Raw genomic sequence first — 18,583 nt, 5'->3', positions numbered from 1 at the left:
ATAGAGTAAAATTAGAAAGCACAGACCTCTGTTAGACTCACACTTTGTTCCTATTTGAAGTCATAGAGCATCTCAATGAAAATAAGAAATCGTAGGTTAAGGTCTACTGTGGATTGACAGGCACAGTAACTGGGAAGCTCAGTTACCTGATGTGCATGAATTATGAACTATGGGACAGTTAATCTCATTACATGTTAATGATTTATGGGAACTGGCTTAAGCATTTTTAAAACTTCTGGTTTATGGTGTTTCAGCTAATGTTCGTTTCTATCAACTTGGATTTTAGCTTTTTCATCTTCTCTTAATACTGTATCAGATTGCGATGTGTGCCAGCTTTTAAGCACTTGGTTGTTGATGTGTTGCAGCTGTGCCTCCTGTTACCAGTATCTGTCACTCTGTCTCAGTGATCCCATGATGTACTTCATAACCAATGGCCATTTCAGGCCTCTTACTACCCATGCTAACCAACAAGAAACAACCCTGTCACTTCTTCTTGAGACTGTCTTAGTGACTGTACTTTTCTTTGACCCTACTGGGCAGAGATGACTTGGAGGATCCTTATATTCTGATTTCTGAGAACAGCATGTTTTGCTAAGCAGGTTCAATAAGATATATCTTAGTGAAAAAATGAATACCTTGTCCTAAAAATACTGCCATATGACACCTTGTGGTCCTGTTTACAGTCTGCCATCATCCCTTGATCACAGATCTTATCTATGTATTCTTAAGATGAATACAGCTGCAGTTATTGGAGTGTCTCATATGTGAGTTGCTCTGTTTTTATTTTCAGGGACAGAATGACGCTGCTGAAATTAGAACAGGAAATTTTAGATTTCATTGGTAATAATGAGTAAGTACTGTACTCTCATAGGAAAAAAAGAATTCAAGAGTGTTCCTGTTTATTTAATAAAGCTACTATTCCTTTCTTCCAGAGTTCCAAGAAAAAAGTTTCCCCCAATGACATCTTACCATAGAATGCTGTTGCACAGGGTAGCTGCTTACTTTGGATTAGAGCACAATGTGGACCAGAGTGGGAAGGCAGTCATAGTAAATAAAACTAGCAATACAAGAATGTAAGTGTGAAAGTCTTGAAAAAACTTTTCGATGTGTAGATTTAACACCTGGGATACAATGTGCAATGATGGTGCATCTGCAGGGATCTGTCTGCTCATTGGGAGCCATGCATCAAGGAGAGGTAGTTGGAAGATCTTTATTGTTTGTGTTCCAGTGCTCTGTAATAATGTGATGTGTTTCATGCTTATACCTTTTTTGAGGAAAAACGTATGTTATCTTCAAGTTAAGAATTTTTGTTGCTTTTCTCACAGAGATGCATTGCTAACTTTGTTTCCATGAAATATGAATTTACGTCACCTATTTACCTGTTTATTTATACCAGCAAAGTATGGGGTTTGTTGCTTTTGGAAAGCAGAACCAGACCTTAACTTAGAACACGGTCATATCTGATTTGGCGAAGGAAGGGGACAAGACTTGCACAACTTTGGCTTTTGTACTGTAAAAAATCTGCTGGGGAAATTCAAGCATTAAAGTGTTTTGTTGGAATAATGTTGCTTACAGGTTTCACATGGCCTCACTAGATAAATGTAGCAGGGAAAACATCTCATCAGTGGAAGTGTCAACCAGGTTAACAAGTGATGGAATGCTACTTTACTGTGAGGGCTGGGGAGCTCTTGCAGAAACCACAATGGCAAATCCAATATGACAAAAGAAGTAGAATTGGGGCCACGGCAGCTCCAAACCCCATGGGTAGTTGGCCTTTTCATTTGAAGGACCCGGCTGTTCTCTCTGTCCTCTGCACTTGCTCTGTTTCCTCATTCTCTCTCAGGAAGTCGAAGGGCTAATGTGTTGGTATAGTTACACCATTCAGTTTCTAGTTTTAACTTTAAACATTTGTCTGACACTTGTTTTTAAGTACTGTCTGATTCAAACATGCAAATAGGAGTTCACAGCTCCTGCATACTAATCCCAGTGTCTATGTATACTCTCCATAGCTTTGGGAGAAAAAAAAAACCTAATTATCCACCCTAATTTTAAAGTCAGTAGAACTGAAATAATATACCACATTAAAATTTCACTTAAGTAAACAGTTTCCTCCTCAAAAGTGTCTAGAAACATATATAGAGCCTAAATATATTTTAAATAGCTTAGGTATTAATGTATGTGGTTTTGCTTTGGCTATACATTCTCTATCTAGATTGACTTATAAAGCCATACATTTCAAATCTGTTGCCTTTGCATTTACCAGCATCTCTAGACTGAAGCTTTAGTCTAGCCACTCAAGTATGGAATAATAGCTATTAAGAGCTATTTTTAAAATTTTTATGCCTTTTTTTTTTTTTTCCTAGACTGTATTTAAATACCTTATGGCCTCTGGAAGCCCCCTATAGGTGTAGTTACTAATTAGCAGGCATTTCATCTAACCTGCAGACATTTAGATTCTTAATGTTTTCAGTATTCTTATTTTAAATCGCTTTGGATATAAAATAAGAATTTAGAAAGAAAACCTTGGAGATCTGCTCCATGTTGAATAAAACCAAACTTACCTTTTCCTCATAGGCAGATTCCCGGCTCCATCGCTGATCAGTGATGTTACTGACATCGACAACCCAGTGCATACTGGGACGTCTCAATGGAGTGGGAAGTTGGTGATTGCAGGGCAGTAAATTCAGGGACCTTTAAAAGAAAGAGGTAAGACAGTCTAAAGGTTCTCTGAAATGCCTGCTAATTATGTTTGGGCATCCAGTAACTAAGAGTTAGGCTTGGCTGCTTTATAGAAAGAGATGTCCTGGGTATTGAATAAAGAAACACAAATAGAGAAGAGTAATACCTACATTTTCTCCTTTATTAGGCAAATATTGTCTGAGAACTTCTCTTATGATAGTAGTAGTTTTATTGTCTAGGTACTTGGTATCTATTTTTAATAACAAGAGTTTGCAAAATATCTCTTTTTTTCTTTCACAAAGTAGATAAATTAGTAAAACAATATATATAATCTGTTGCTTCATCCTCTCACTGTGATCTTGTGAAGCTCTTGCTTGCCTGCATTGTACTGTTCTCTCGCTTATTTCTACTTCATTTTCTTTTAGAAGTTTGTCAGTTGCAATGCTTTCTCCTCTATCTCCTTCTCTTCTGTTTTCCCTTGAAATGAGTTCTGAGGTATTACAGCTCTAGCAGAAAGCAGCTCTCTTCACCTCCATGCATGCCCAATACCCATTGCATGGCACCAGTCTGGATTCAGGAGCACTTCTCATTCCCCAAGGGTATGTGGTTTGTTTGCCACCTTAATTCAAAATGGAAGCAAAAGCTTTGAAAGAGGAAGAGATTTTTAAAAGCAGGTTTGTTATGTCTTGTCCAACAGGACTTGTCAGGGGAACACATCATCTTGCATTTTTGGTACCTTTTGCATTGCCTGGACAACCAAAATCTATCACTTCCATCAGAATTTTAAGTATATTTAACATTAATCTTGAGAATATTTCCGTTTGTTCCACTGTGTATGGTACATATGGTATATATGTGTGAATATATATATACACACATATATATATCTACAGAAGCATAAATCCTTTCTTTCTAATGACTTTTCATAGACCTGACCAAAAGTTTTGTGAGCATATAAAGGATGAGAAGAGCGATGATTTCCAGAAGCGGTATATCCTTAAAAGAGATAACTCTAGTTTAGACAAAGATGACAACCAGGTAAATACGTATGGATTCTTTCCTTCCACTTGCTGTATTTGACTGTGTATTTATACTGTTTTCCTGTAGAAGTTGACACTCTATCACTTAATTTAGATGAGAATACGATTAAAAGATGACAGAAGAAGTAAATCCATAGAAGAACGTGAAGAAGAATATCAGAGAGCTAGAGAAAGAATATTTGCACAAGATGTATGTATCAAAGAAAATCCTTGAAAATCTTTTGTATGAATACTTCACACACATACACGCACAGGTGGTTTTTGTTAAAAGATACTTCTTCCCAGGAAAATTTCTATACAGAATCTGAAGGGGACTGAGCAGACAGACACGATTAGTGTGGCTGGAGTGAGTTTTAAATCTATTGAAGTTAATGAGAAATCTTCTGTTTTCTCTAATCACTGCTGTATGAAATTCAAGCAACCTTACCCAGAGCAATAATTATTTTTTAGAAAAAAAAGGCAACAAAAAAATCCCGAAATTTAAACCCAATCTAAACCATTGGGTTTTTCTCATTTGTGTCTATGTCAAACACATTTTATGTCACCACTATAAGGTGATTTACATTCCCAAATGTGAAATTTCTGTCAGAAATGCAGAAGTTTAGTCTCTCTTGATTGGAGTTATCGAGCAGGACTACAGTGTAAACTATAATTCAATCACAAGGAGTGATAATATTTAATTATATTGAGTGAAACAGAACAAATATGTCTTCAGAAATATGCATTACTTCTAATAATCCACTTTTTCTGATATCTATTCATAGCTCTTATACATCCAAAACCAGATCCTTCTTCTGAAGAGAGAATAATGAGCTCAGAGAGGCTAATTTGCTACAGCCCAATATTTTCTAAAAGCCTTTGTTCTTTTTTGTTCACCGTAGTTACGAACAAAAAGAATGGCCTTTTGGATCTAAAATTCTTTTCCTTTTGCATGCTCATTTACCATGTATTGTACTCTCAGAATGTACTTGAAAGAATTTATTGTACCAAATGTCAGAAGTCACAGTCAAGGACAACATAATTGAAGTTAATCATAGCCTTTTTTACTGTATATTGTACTTATACCCAAAGAATTCAGTACAGTTATTGCAGCAGGCAGCATCATCTTGTACTTCACGCTTCCAAGCAGGAGACAAGGCCACTCAGGTGGTGGTGACGGACTTGTGAGGTCGCACAGCAGCCGGAAGTTGCATAAGGCAGCGAAGGCCTGGTGGAAGAATTGTAACTTCAGAAAAATACTGATAGAAACAAAATGGGTGGCATTGTAACTGTTCTAATGTGAACTTTTATTTCCTGCAGATGTGCCTTCTAGTATTGTCTTGTCTTTTTTTCATACTGTGGAAATCATCCACCAAAGACGTTGTTGTCAGGCAGTTTAATACAAAGAGGATGCTGTGAAAGTCCCATGTAGAATACAAAAGATTCCAAATTGCAACATTTTGTTACTGCTCTGTAGTAGGGGTTCTAGATGCCATTCATATTAATTTCTACACTTCTTTGCCCTTCAGTCCCTGTGTTCCCAAGAGAATTATTTCACTGATAAAAGGTAAGAAAATTTGCAGTCTAATTCTGTTTCATTTTCCTATTTTCTTAATAAATATTAAGCTATCTTATTAAAATGTCAACAGAATCCAGGAAGAAGAAACTAATAGTACACAACAAAGACGACAGATACTTAGGTATTTGATGCTTTCTTTAAAACAAAATAACATCCTGAAGTATTTTGCATGCGCTTTTTTTTTTTTTAAATTTTCCTTATTTTGTAGTTGATACTTGTGCTAAAAGTTTAGTTTATAACTTACAGAATCAATAAGGAAGCATCAGGGAGGTCAGCCAACAGCCATCAGAGCAGTACTGAGACGGAGCTGAAGTATTGTGAACCCCGTCCCTGGAGCAGCACGGACTCTGACAGCTCCCTCCGCAACCTGAAGCCAGCAGTGACCAAAGCCAGCAGCTTCAGCGGGATATCCGTGCTGACGAGAGGAGACAGCTCTGGAAGCAGCAAAAGCACAGGCAGGCTGTCCAAAACAGGTATAATAACATCCGTACAAATACATAGTTCCGTAGCAGCGATGGTTTGGTGCTCGGTGCGTATTGCAGGTGTGTATGTAGGTAGGGGCCTCGGTCATGTAGGTGCTCGGTGTGTGCAGCTCCCGCTGGGTGCAGCGGGTGCTGCAGACATGGGGTGACTACAGACCTGGCTTTATAGCGCAGAACTGCCTTGGAGAGCTAGAACTCAGATAGCAAATGAAACAAAGACGTCCGACTTTGAAGTAGAGATTTAAAGTGCATTATACATGGCGTTAAGCTATAAATGCATTTCACCTCAAAGGATTTGAAAACATTTGTCCATATAAGTGCTTTATGCAAAATAAAACTTTAGAGTTCAGCTCTCCAGTTTCAGTGTGACAAAGCTGCATTGTGCAGTCCGTGTGCTGCTGTCCTACTAGCTAGGAAAAAACAGCATTAAAGCCTATGAATTGTTAGCTATATTTATTGTGTTAACTTTCAGTGCCTTTGTTAAATTGAAATTAATATAGCTAAAAAAGCGTACTCACTTATTAAATTGCTGAAAAATCAGGTCAGTGGAACAAAGTCTATTGTTTAAGATTCAGAAATGTTGGGGGGAAATACTCATAAGAGTCTGGGTTTCAAAGATGTGTTAACTTGTAGTTAATGTCAAAATAGAATCTCAAAATACGGATATAAATCTTCTGTGGGTCAAAAATGAAATTTAGTACATATTTGTATTCCAAATGCCAACATAATTTGATCCAGCAGATAATCCTGGTTGTGGAGAACTTGAGGCTTGTAGTACATGGATGCACTACTTCAGAATTTGAACTGTAAAAAAAGCAGAATATTATTGCTTGCCTGTATTATGCTTGGCTTTGATCTTACTTATAAAACTTCCTTCATTTGAGGATCTCCTTAAATTTTTTGCTTTCCCTTATAGCACCACTGCCTTATAGGTTATCACCATGCTTCTCTATCTTGATGTAGGAGAACAATTACCAATTCTGTTTGTCTATTGTATACTTATATAAAAAAAAAAATACATTCCAAGGTGCTTCTGCATATGCTGTAAAATTGTGCCATCACATTGAGTTATTTGATTTAGCAATGTAGTAATACTATTTGGCACAGCTTGAAAAGAAACTACAACCTGACAACAGCATATATATAAAATACATTCTTAGAAATACTTGTTTTCTAAATTGAAAAAAAATCATCCATAAATGCATTCTTAACATTTCACTGGAAACTTTATTTTGGCATTCTGAGAGTTAACATTCAGAGTTTGGAATACCTATTGTGATGGTGGTTGCTTCACTGCAGTTACAGGTTGTGGTGATTTTGCATGCGTTGAGATTGGATTTGCTTGTTCATTTTGCCCAAGGATGTAATTGGCTTTAATTCTGGTGGCTTAAACTTAATTTCTCTACATAATCTAGAAGTGGATACACTTGTAACGAAATCTAATCAAAGTAACTCTGGTCAGGGGGAGATTGTTTTAAGGGTTATTCTGGGTTATGCTGTTTTGCTCAGTTTACAATTGTAAGCTTTGTACTTCATCTGGGAACAGCATCAGCAAATGCTTTAAGCTATCCTGTTTTTTCATACACACAAGGGTTGCAATTAGAAATTTTTATGAAGGGCTGCAGAGTAACTTCAAACAGTAGATACATTTCATCACAGCCCTTTTTGAGTCTTACTTTCTCTTCTGGATTGTATAGAGGCTGCTGATGAAGAGTTCTTAAATTAAACAACCTTATTCTGTCTCCAAGTACTGCAAATGCCATAGCAAAGACTTAAAAATGTATAATAAACTGTTTACCTAGAGATCTAGGTATACAGTGATCTAGGAACAGGGCAGTTCTACAGACTCTTGGAGTATTGCTTTGAGCTGCATGCCTTGGCTTTCAGAAAGATCAGGGTCTGGTTCTCCACTGCCTTGCAATGTTTATAGTCATTCATATCTGTACAAGAATTATTGTTTTCAAGCAGTTATTTCATATTCCTTTTGAACTTCAAATTGTTGCCTAAAACTAGGCTAAAGCTACCATATTACCAGCACTTTTTGCAACTGTATTTGTGATTTCAGTCTGAAAAATGTGAGCGGAGGGGGAAAAAAAACAAATGAAACAACACAGTTTTGTTTGGGTTTTTTGTTTTAGTATTCTGTAGTTTGTCCAGCAGGTGAGTCAGAGAAGATCTGACATCTACTAGTGGAGAAAAAGAAATGATCAAGATCATTGCTTGCATGCTGGCCAGGTGAATTTAGCCGGTGTACCTGAAGGGACATGGGGCCCACTGCCCCTGCGCTACCCCATGGCCTGCGTGTGTGCAATTGCTCTGGTGTGTCCCGTTGATACATGTGCGTGCGCCGCTTTGGAGTAAGTGGCCAAGCGCTTAAATTGTGGATGAACATCCACACATGCGCATAGGTACAGGAATGTATTTTTGGTCCAGAAAATTGGAGCTAGATATGAAAGCCTCACTTGACAGTGCAAAGCAGTGCTGAACTGACCCTTGGTTCACAGAAGGATCTCGTAATGGTATTCGAGGGGAGATGAAGGGGGAGTTCATTGAAAAGGCCACTGTTTGAAAATGTACTTAACGCTGAGCTTTAAGGGTACGCATTTACAAGTATATATTTTAAGCGATCGTGATGTTTCTGTCTCGAGGTAAAAACAATTTCTCGTTACTCCTTTCCTAGGTTCAGAGTCTTCTAGTAGTGTAGGGTCATCCACGGGTTCTCTTTCTCACACCCAGCAGCCTCTTCCAGTGCCAGCTCTAAGCCAGCCCTCTCACGGCACGCCGGCCGCCTACCCCACCGCCAGCTCTAGTAACTCTCTTTCCTTTGATGGTGGCATAAGCGGGCAAGTGGCACCTCCTAGCACTAGCTTCTTTTTGCTTCCCTTGGAAGCGGCAGGCATACCGCCTGGCAGCGTGCTGATCAACCCGCAAACAGGTTGGTACGCGCTTGTGGATGTTTTCCTTATGATTGAGATCTTGGAGAAAAATGCACGAGTGTTTACATAAGGCTGAATGTCAGTATTGTCCTTTCTTTTTCTCCTTTTTGTTTTTTTTTTTTTCCTGTGGTTGTGTTTATTCAGTGCACTTAATTTAAAAAGAAGGCATGGCTCTAGGATCAAAACAATAAGTAAATTCAATTTTCTTTTCTAGAATTTTAACTTTTGTAATATTCTAATGAGTGACTTGCACAAAACATGAAAATCTTATGATTTATTATCCAGAACATAGAATAACTTAATTGCTTTGGCTTTTTTTTGGGTGAGGAAAAAGTCTGTCTTGGTGCTACTATAAAACAGTTTCACTGAGAGGAGAGCCTGAGGAAGTATTCGTATTGACTTGAAAGGATTTATCTTCGTTGCAACATGTTCTTGTATCTCTGTACTCATGACACTGAAAGAAATGAGCATGAGATTTCATGCTGTTTCTAAACTCTGTTTGTCAGGATAAAACAGGATGAAATCAGTGTTGGAGTAATTGGTCAATACTGGTATTTTTAGTAAGTAGTAGGAAATGGGTATTTCATAATGTAGATGCAAGATGTGTAATGACTTGTCTGGATTAAATGACTGGTTAGCGCTCTCTGGGCAAAATTCTACTTTATTGCTGAAGTTAAGAAATGCTGAAAATTTTAATTTACCTTTTATGCAACACACTGTAATCTTTGAAAAATGGATATATTTTAATTTTAGTTTAAAGACTCATTTTCCTTGTAGAAAAGGAAATACTTCCAAGATATATTTCCCATCTTTCTGTAGGTGGGCTTTTTAATGTTTGAATATAACTGCACATGATGTTTTAAACTAAATTTTTCCCGCTAAAATGACTGTTAAAATGATCAGTTATAAAATTATTTATCTTCTATAACTAAAAGGTTTACCACTGAAGTAGATACATTTCTCTTTTTTTCCTTAATACAAATAAATTGTTGTTGTATTTTTTTTAGATTAATGATTCTGTATATTGATATGCTACCTAACGTTTCTCTTATGCCTTACTGTATGAACAAATAGTTTAAGCCAAGCCTGCTAAAAAATTGGTTACAACTGACTAGCTGTAGCATCCAGTAGCTAGCTGCTGGATTTGGAGGAGGTTGTATTTCCCACCTTAGCTCTGGGTTCTGGACAAGGGCTCTGTTGACTGAGGGTTTCTAGTTGTACTGTGATAGTTGTTCATCTTCTCCATTAATTTTCCGTTGTGTGTGTTGACCATCTGAAGACAAATATGATGATTAGTGAACAAGTTTTGCTAGAAAAATGAGCAGGTTTAGTGTTTGCCCACACTAGAGTACTTTGTACTCTGCATGAAATAAGAAGAATGTTTGCTGTTGTTTTTTTATATTACGAGTTTGTAGCACAACTACTGAAATTTTTGGAGTTACTACACAGCAGAACAGATATTGCAGGTGCTGAAATGATACCATCAGCTTCAAACAGATTCCATATAAAACATGACACAGTTTTTTCATTTAAAAAGAGCAGGTTTGAGTCATCTTCATTTCAGTTACGTGCTTGTCAACATTTGGCATGTGCTTAGTGTCACTTTCTTCCTCCTGTACTGTTGGTCATTTTCCCTGTTCTACTGATGGCACTTCCACACAACAGGAAAGGGCAGAGAAATAAATGTGATTGTGAAAGTTTTTCACCTGCAAGCATCTTGTACTTGCACCTTCCTCAGATAAGGCAGCAAAATTTTAGACTTGACTGTGTTTCATATTCATTAAAATTAGCTTGATTTCCAGTTGTGATTCTTCCTGTTTTATGCATTTTTCATGTAGGTAAACCAGTCAGTAATGGTCTTTCATAACAGAAGATTACGTTAATGTCTAATGAGTGTCTAACAGAAGATAAAGTACACTTCCAGAACGAGAAATACCTAGGTTCAGAAAAAATTTAACTTATAATGTACTTGAATCATCATATTCTGTAACTGTTCATCTGACTTTATTGTTCCAAATGACAGCCTGAGTTCAAAAAAAAAAGAACAACCAATATAGGTTGGTTTTTCAGCATTTCTGACAGGATCTGGTGACCTTGGGTCAGCAGAGTCATTCCTCCCAGTACCTAAGACAGTAATTAGTTCTTATTGAGCCACTACAGGAAACAAGTTAAGCTCCAGTGATTACCAGAAAGTGGCAGAAGGAAATAAGAAAACCTGACTCCCTGTTTATGGGAACATTCCCAATTCTTGAGCAATAAGGAGAAACCCATTAAGTTAAATTGAATATAGCAAGTCTGTTCATGCTTCCTGTCTCTCTCGTGCATTAATTGCCTCAGTCCTCTTGTCAGTAACTTTTACACTTTTAAGTTGGCCAGTTGCACTTAAATCTGATGGGACAAAGAAGTCTGAAGGAGCATTAGTCTATTTTGACAGGACCCCAGCTAGGGTGCAAAGGCTTTAGTGTCACTTTATACCTTTCTGGAAAGATTCTCAGACAACAAAATATTTCTATAGGAAGAGATACAAATTTACATCAGTATTTGGACCTTAAGGACCAAAACAAGCCAATGTAAAACATTGGTCATTAAGCAGCTAGACTCAGGTCCTTGCCAACTCATCTGTTGTTCCTTTGCTTTGCTTTGGTTTTTCCCAATCCAGGCACCAAAATAAATCACTGTTTCTTTATAATTTGCTTTTAAGTAGTTTATTTTTTTAATTGTCTTTTATTACTCCACTGCTGTAATATTGAAGTTGCAAACTATTGAATATTAAAGTAATACTACATTATTTCATTTGAAAGCTAAAAGCCAATTAACCTATGAATAGGTTCAGATAAACTGAAGAGAGTCTTAACAGTGATCTCATTAGCAGTTGTGGGAGTACCATCACAACTACTGTTTTTTATGTATTTTTAAGAATATCTGTCTTTAAGCTCTCCTGTGTTCTGGTTGTTGTTCAAACTGATTAAAGGACATTCATTTAATTGCCTTCTAAAAGGTCCTTAAAATAGTATTTTAGTAGGATTTTCCTTTATTACTCCTGCCTTTTTCAATCCACTTTATTAAAGATGAGTTTAAGATAGGCAGGATACAGCAAATATATATCTGTGTTTATTAAGTAAAGACAGGGTGGTTTTGTTTAACTGTTTTGTTTCTTAACTGCCTGTAGTTTGTCAAATGGTGCCTGTGTAGTCATTGCTATTATAAATATAGTTGTGGGTATTTGGCGTAAATTTGTCATATAAACCATTTTGATTAAATTTCAAATTTTATTTTGCCTGCTGTAAACACACATGTTGTTCTTTTCCCCAAAGCTGGACGATGCAGCTGGTTGCCATTGGGTTGTGTGTGTTCTTTTCCCACCTCTCAGGTCAGCCGTTCCTCAACCCAGATGGCACTCCAGTCGTGTACAACCCTCCCATGCCTCAGCAACCTGGTAGGACCCAAGTGCCTGGACCCGCACAACAGCCGCCTCTTCCCGCGCCGCCTCCACCGCCGCCAGCAGCGAATCACGTCCTCTCACAGGTGCACATGTCAAACACGTGGTGCTTGTACCCCCGACTGTCAAGTTGGTGTCTGATAACAAGGGATCAGGAGGTTTGTTCTGTTGAAGCATAAGTAATAGCTGCCTAGATATGGGGAACTGGATTTTCTTTTTCCCCACAGTCCTTGGAACTATCAGTTCTACTAATAAGCAAATATTGTAGGCAGCCTTTTCTTAAAAATATATAAACCATTAGTATGAAAGCGTTTTGGTGTATCAAGAGGTTCTGTCTTCTCAGGAGTCTCAGCATGTGGTTACCCCTGGCATTCACAGTCACACAGCAACCTGGGAAGAGAGCGGATCCAACTTTGTTTCCTTGTCTCGAGGTTATTTTTTAGGCAGATGCATTCTTGGGTTGTACTGCACAAGCAGTAGTTACGGCACAAAAGAGGTAGCTTACGACTGGTAGATTACGAACACCTCTTTCAGTAGCACTTTGGCTTACTCTACTCAAAACTGCACGCTGAAGAACAGGATGTATTTTATCCATTTCATCTGATATAAGAGGAACTTAGTAAAATAGGCCAGATTAAAGATGAACTCAGCCCTTGAAGAAGGGAAAAGCAAAGAGTGCGTATGGGCAGGAGAAGTGGGGGTTCTACCTCTTTTTACAGCAGCTATTTCAGGCACCAAGCTACTGGTTATCGTCTCCTGCGGTGTTTTTCAAATTGCTCTCAAATTTTATCAACAAGTTATTTATAGAACTTAATCTAAACCTTTATCTTTGTTCGTTTCCTCTGGCTTGAGTCTTCTGTTGAGGATACCTGCGTATGCCACAGCAGAGATCGTCTCTTTTGAAAAAGGCTCCTTTGTACCCTTTCTCCCTGTCTAGTGTATAGAAGTCTGCATGTGGTATTTGCAGTTTTCTTCACAAATTCTTTACCGCTTCTGTGCTTGCCTTCTCCATGGAAAATGGAGTTGAACCTGCCAAAATTATTATCAGCCATGATACCTCTCTGATGTTCAAATAACCACAATCTAGAGAAAACATTTGAGTGTTGTTAAATAAGTGAAAGTAATATGTTTTAAGCTATGGTTGGTAGTAAATTCACTCTGCGTTTAGATGCTTTGAAACAACTTGACTTTAAAATGCACATTAGTTTTTGTTTTATAGTTTAAAAAAAATCCTCTAAAAGAAACACTAAATGTTTAATAGAAGCAATTTGCTGACTTATAGCTAATATAAGGTATAACAAATAAGGGAAATGTATTTCTGCTGGGAGACTGAGATATTGCAAATTACTTTCATTTTAATTCTAGGCAGTCTTTAGCTTAAAATATCCATTCTATTTCTGATAATAGGGCATAGTTGCCTTTTTTCCTGTTACAAGACTTTGACTTTGGTTTTGCTACTCTTACTCTGATGTTAACCATGTTTATAAACCTGTTATTTCTTCAGCCTATGCGGCCTCTGCAGCCTTCTTCCCAGCCTGTTCAGTACTCTGCAGTCTCTTATCCACCCCCGCTCCTGCCAGTCTCCTCTACACAGCAATATTCTGTGGTATTACATCTTCTGTTCATCTCCTCTCTGCACGGGTTAATCTTTAGTGGGTGCTGACCTTTGCTTGGTTGTTTGTACGTGGTGTGCGATACCAGTGTCATGACTGGCTAGCTTTTCAATCCCCGTCAAGTATTACCTGAGTGGGGGAAAACAGTTCCTGAGATTTTAACGTGTTTATTTCAAGTTCAGCAGAAATTTAGACAGTTGAGGCTATATCCATGTATCTTTATATTTAGGTATTTAGATATATATTATTTCCCTTTGTAAAGGAACGGTTTTTCAGTGCTATTGTTTTGTTAACCAGTCAGTAGCTTTTTATGTCTCTAGATTAACCTCTTTCCATCCTTTCTTGTTTCTTTGTTCTTTCTTCTACTGAACCATAATACATTTTCTCCCCCATATTGCTATGGATGGGAAAGTGATAGAGCAGCTTGGTGGGCACTGGTTAAGCCACCACAATGTTATACAACAGCTATTTTAATATGTATTCAGGGTTTTTATTTTGTTACTATTTTCAACATTAGTCAGAAATGTCTTCTAATAATAGATACAGATTGATCTGAACTTGATAGCTTGCATATAATTAAAACTATATTGTAACTGTTATTTGTACTTTAGGTATACAATTCTAAAAGGAACTGCACTTTGTGGAGGGTGGTGGGTTGACCTGCAGTCACTGTAACTTACCTCCTTAGGAATGAAATGAGAATGGTTAATCAACCAGTGTGAGCTTCCTATGCAAGTTTAGCATATGACTAAATTGCTGTTAGCAGCAGCTAGTTGAGGTGTCACTATGCCATGATTGACAATCGTCATTAGGTACATGGTTGTTAAAGTCGAAAATGAAACTTCTTCTGGGTTTATAGTAATTTCAAAGCGGTTCACATTCAGGAAATGGGTTCAAATACTAAGTAGGCTGGCAGTTTCAAAAATTTATTCCTGCTGATGGTAACTTAGGTAACACAGTGAAAAGGACTGATGGTATCTCCTCTCTAAACTGGGTATTATGAGAAGCAGAATGTAAAATCCAACATTGAAGAGCATTATATTTGTGTTAATAGGCATCGTTAAAGAGTGAAATGCCAAAGGCGGAGTTAGATTGCTGATCTAATGAAAATAAGGCTTTTTTTAAGCTGCAGAAGTATTCTAAATAAAGTTTGAAATGCAAATTCATATTTCCAGTGGTAACTAAGAATATCTTTAGCCTGGAAACTCTAAAAATTCACCGTAAGGTTTGAACATAGCCAATCAGTAAATGACAGCTTGCTCTTACTCCTCTGTTCTTCAGGATCATCTAAGAGAAGATCAGGTGGTCTCAAAATATTTTTGATGTTGTTCCATGTTTGGCGAGTCCACTTTTGAAGAGTGAAACAAATCTTTTGTTCAGCAAAAAAATACAATACTAGTGATCACTTCTGATTTCCAGGATGTTGATTATGTGATGCTAAGTTGCCTGTAAAGAAAAGGAGCTTGAGGTTACAGTAATAGCAGCTGAAAATTTTGCAAGACTCCTGCAGTATCCAGTGCAATCAGCACCATAGTTTCAGATGTTAATAAAATACAGACAGTAGGAAACCACTAGAGCACGTTACTTGCAGCTGTTACTCGATTTCAGGCTAAAATAAATTAATCCTTGTACCTAGTCTAGTACCAAGTTAGAGGAATGTACCTTGTTGTTCAGGATTACAGCCTTATTAACTTAAACTCTTAAAACCAAAAATTACTTAGCAATACTAGTGCCTTCTGCTGTTTTAACTGGGGTTAGATGTTTTCACTCAAGCTTTGGAATCCAATCAGAAAATGTTAGTGACAAAAATTCTCACGTCATTTTTCACACTTGAACTCTTACAATAGGTAGACAGAGGCAGATGTAATCCAGAAACTGAGTATTTGCAGTGAAATGTCTCAGTGGGGATGTCCTCTCCTGCTGTCAGCCCTGAAGATGATTTACCACTGTGTTCCCTCTCATTCTTTCCTTTTGTTCTTTGTCTGTTGCTAATGCGCAGTAATTTGAGATGTGCATATCTGAAACTTACTGAGATATTTGGCTATGCTTTTTTTTTTCTTGAATGTGCATTTGTGAATGTAATTTTCCTTTTTATTTTAACTATTACAGCAAGACAACCTAGGATCGCAGTTTAGCCATATGAGTCTTGCCCGCCAGCCACCCGCAGATCCAGCCGAAGCTCCCAGTGCTCTGTTCCAGTCCACTGTGGTCCTGCAGCCCCCACAGCAGCCGGGTTACATCATCACAGCTGCTCCAGCTGCGCCCTCGGGCCAGCCCGTGTCTGCTCCAGGCTACTCCACATCTGGCCACCCTGTCAACCAGCAAGTACTCCAGCAGCAGGGATATATGCAGCAACCTGTACCACAGGTACAGCAGCTCTGTTTCCATCCTCCCAACAGCTAAATTTAAAAACGGATCATGCTGTTCTATTAACGAGCTTATTCTATGGTGTGAAATTGCTGCTGTGTGCATTTATTCTGGGGTTGGGTAGGTTTTTTCTGGCTTATGTGTTCTGAAATGAAAGACTTCAGTGTACTTGAGGAGGAATAACCACCCAGCTTTTCCTGTTTGCCTGTAGCTGGTAAAACTCATGTTCTGCATAGTTTTCTAGTGTTTGTAGAAATTGGGAATTGTTACTTCTACAGTGAAAAGTAGAAGAAATCGGCTGTTAAAAGGGGGAATTTATGTAGTATAAGTATTTTTAATTGCTAAACCACTTAACATTAGTTGCACCTTTTAATAAGTTTTGCATCCATCTTTTATCACATGATTCTTTTTGCATTTAGATATCTGCCTCCTATAAACTTACAGGTAGTGAATCTTCACTTGTTGCTCGTTTTCAGATGCCAGCTTGTTATTGTGCCCCCAACCAGTATCCGCACTCCAGTCCCCAATACCGCCCTGTTTCTGTCCATTACAACACCCAGCAAACGCAGCCGTTGGCACAGCCCGGACAGCAGACAGGTTGGTTGAACTTTCAGCATTTCATTAGAACACCTCGTGTGCGTTCTCTCCTGGTTTTGCTGTTTTTTTGACTTATTTTGCTGAAACTCTTTTAGTAACTTGCAAAGTAAGGTGAATTAGTCCCTCTAAATGATGTAACATTGCAAAGATGTACATTGACTGAAATTTCTAAACAAAAGGTACTAATTTTAGATGTTATGGCATGAAGGGTGCTATGCAGAAGATACCGGTGATACTGGTTTAATTTGGTTTTCTGTCCTAGGATTAAAGGCATCTGGGCATTGAATAGAACATATAATGAGACTTAAATGGTTAGAACTAGTTTTCTGCTCTTCCTATTTTTGGTGAAGACTTTTCAGCTGTCTCTGAGTTACCTTTCTGTGAATGTTATCAAGCTGTATTTCTGTCTCCTTTCCTATTGTCTTTTCCTTGCAACTTGTAACTGTAACTGTCATCATTTTAATAATCTGTACTTAAAAGCTTCTTCCAGAAGATTTGGATTCTTGAAACAAATTTCCTTCTGAGCAATATCCTGTCTCGCAGTCAAAACTTTCAGAACTAGTGGCAGAGATCCTTAAAAATCAGACTTCTAATACCATGTTTTAGTTGAATATGTTAGACTTAGCATCCTTTTGAGTTTTCTTCAGGAAGAAGGATTTTTTAATTCCTCCCCTCTGCCCCTAACTATGTGTTGCTTTACAGAAATAGGATGAAAGATCAACTTTTACAAATATAAACTGGATTGTTTTATAGCTGTTCTGTGAAGTAGCCTGTAGAAGGGATGGGCTCTCTCTTCTGCAGCTCTTCCAGGAAGTGCTCGACGAGCAGCAGCACTTGAAGTTGTTATTCAGGGTCCAGTCCACAAATGTACACAGGATTATTTCATTGCAGCATCATCAAGATGTGATGCCCACGCATAGGGTTGTCAGATTATTTTAAAATACTGTTAGTGGCTGCTTACTGCAAAATGGATTGGCACTTTTCACTCTTCAGAAGTGAAAGTGTATTGATGTTTTTTCAAAGGAAAACAAATTACTTGGTTTTGCAACTTGTTTCATCCGCTGGTGTTAAAGATGTGTTATCCAACTGTATTACACAACCTCAGAATTTTTAATACCGAGACTACTTAACAGCAAAAAGTCTGAGGCTCGGCTGGGGTTACTTCCCCGTTTACAGGGACACCCTCTGTGAACAGCACACAAACTAAATCGGAGGGTGTAGCTAAACGAAACAGTCTGAATTTGAAAGCGTGGGCTGATGGTACATCGGCACCAAGATGCAAAGGGAGGAATGGGTTGCTATTGTGTAAATTTGTTTCTTGTATGTTTTTAGCTCTTTATGTTTTCACTGAATTTCACTGCCTGTGATGTGGGCAGGGTGAAAAAAGCATCGGCAGCTAAACTGTCCCTCTGTGTCCTCAAAGAAATCCAATAAGCAAGCTGTGCAGACAGCTACTTCACTGCTTTGTAATGCGCCTTGTACCTGGAACCCTGACATCAAGGGATTGTGTTTAAGTAGTGAGGGGTCGTCCAGCCGATAACTTCCTTCAGTCCTGTTTGGTCACTTGGTGTTTGCTAGCACTGATGGTAGAGACAAGTATTTTAATATTTTAGCAACTGCATAATTAGTGCTTAACTCAAAATCTCCAAATTGCTACCGACCCATTGCTGGTGCTCATTCACTGCTTTATAGGCAAATTTAAATCAGCATTCTAGAGGTGGAAGGTTCCACATTATGTTGTGTGTTCTGTAAACTGCTCGTGAGATGGCATATTTTGAAATTATCTCTCGTGTAGATTTATTTGAAACTATAGGTATTTGTAGTAAGTTGACACAAAGCTACATCCAAAATGATTGATGCTAATTAGCAATG

The 18,583-nt window shown here is 38.0% G+C and overlaps 1 protein-coding gene across 36 annotated transcripts in view; it reads left to right on the top strand.

Moving 5' to 3' along the window:
* The window catches only part of R3HDM1 (R3H domain containing 1), a 48,479-nt gene that overhangs the window by 16,916 nt on the left and 12,980 nt on the right, over positions 1 to 18,583 (top strand). For 10 of the 36 annotated variants that reach the window (XM_065070357.1, XM_065070356.1, XM_065070347.1 and 7 more), the window contains 12 exons: positions 791 to 850; positions 933 to 1,073; positions 3,609 to 3,717; positions 3,814 to 3,909; positions 5,228 to 5,265; positions 5,348 to 5,398; positions 5,524 to 5,750; positions 8,440 to 8,694; positions 12,066 to 12,220; positions 13,639 to 13,740; positions 15,857 to 16,114; positions 16,591 to 16,711. In XM_065070357.1, the coding sequence (XP_064926429.1) occupies positions 791 to 850; positions 933 to 1,073; positions 3,609 to 3,717; positions 3,814 to 3,909; positions 5,228 to 5,265; positions 5,348 to 5,398; positions 5,524 to 5,750; positions 8,440 to 8,694; positions 12,066 to 12,220; positions 13,639 to 13,740; positions 15,857 to 16,114; positions 16,591 to 16,711 (1,613 nt within the window). Of the gene's footprint in view, positions 1 to 790; positions 851 to 932; positions 1,074 to 2,574; positions 2,707 to 3,608; positions 3,718 to 3,813; positions 3,910 to 5,227; positions 5,266 to 5,347; positions 5,399 to 5,523; positions 5,751 to 8,439; positions 8,695 to 12,065; positions 12,293 to 13,638; positions 13,741 to 15,856; positions 16,115 to 16,590; positions 16,712 to 18,583 lie in introns of those variants that run through there. The other 26 variants (XM_065070372.1, XM_065070367.1, XM_065070366.1 and 23 more) reach the window with 15 other exon arrangements.

Source organism: Columba livia, chromosome 7 (genome assembly GCF_036013475.1).
Source record: "Columba livia isolate bColLiv1 breed racing homer chromosome 7, bColLiv1.pat.W.v2, whole genome shotgun sequence".
NCBI classification, from domain to species: domain Eukaryota; kingdom Metazoa; phylum Chordata; class Aves; order Columbiformes; family Columbidae; genus Columba; species Columba livia.
Note: the sequence above shows the minus strand (reverse complement) of the source record. Positions and strands in the feature narration are given on the sequence as shown.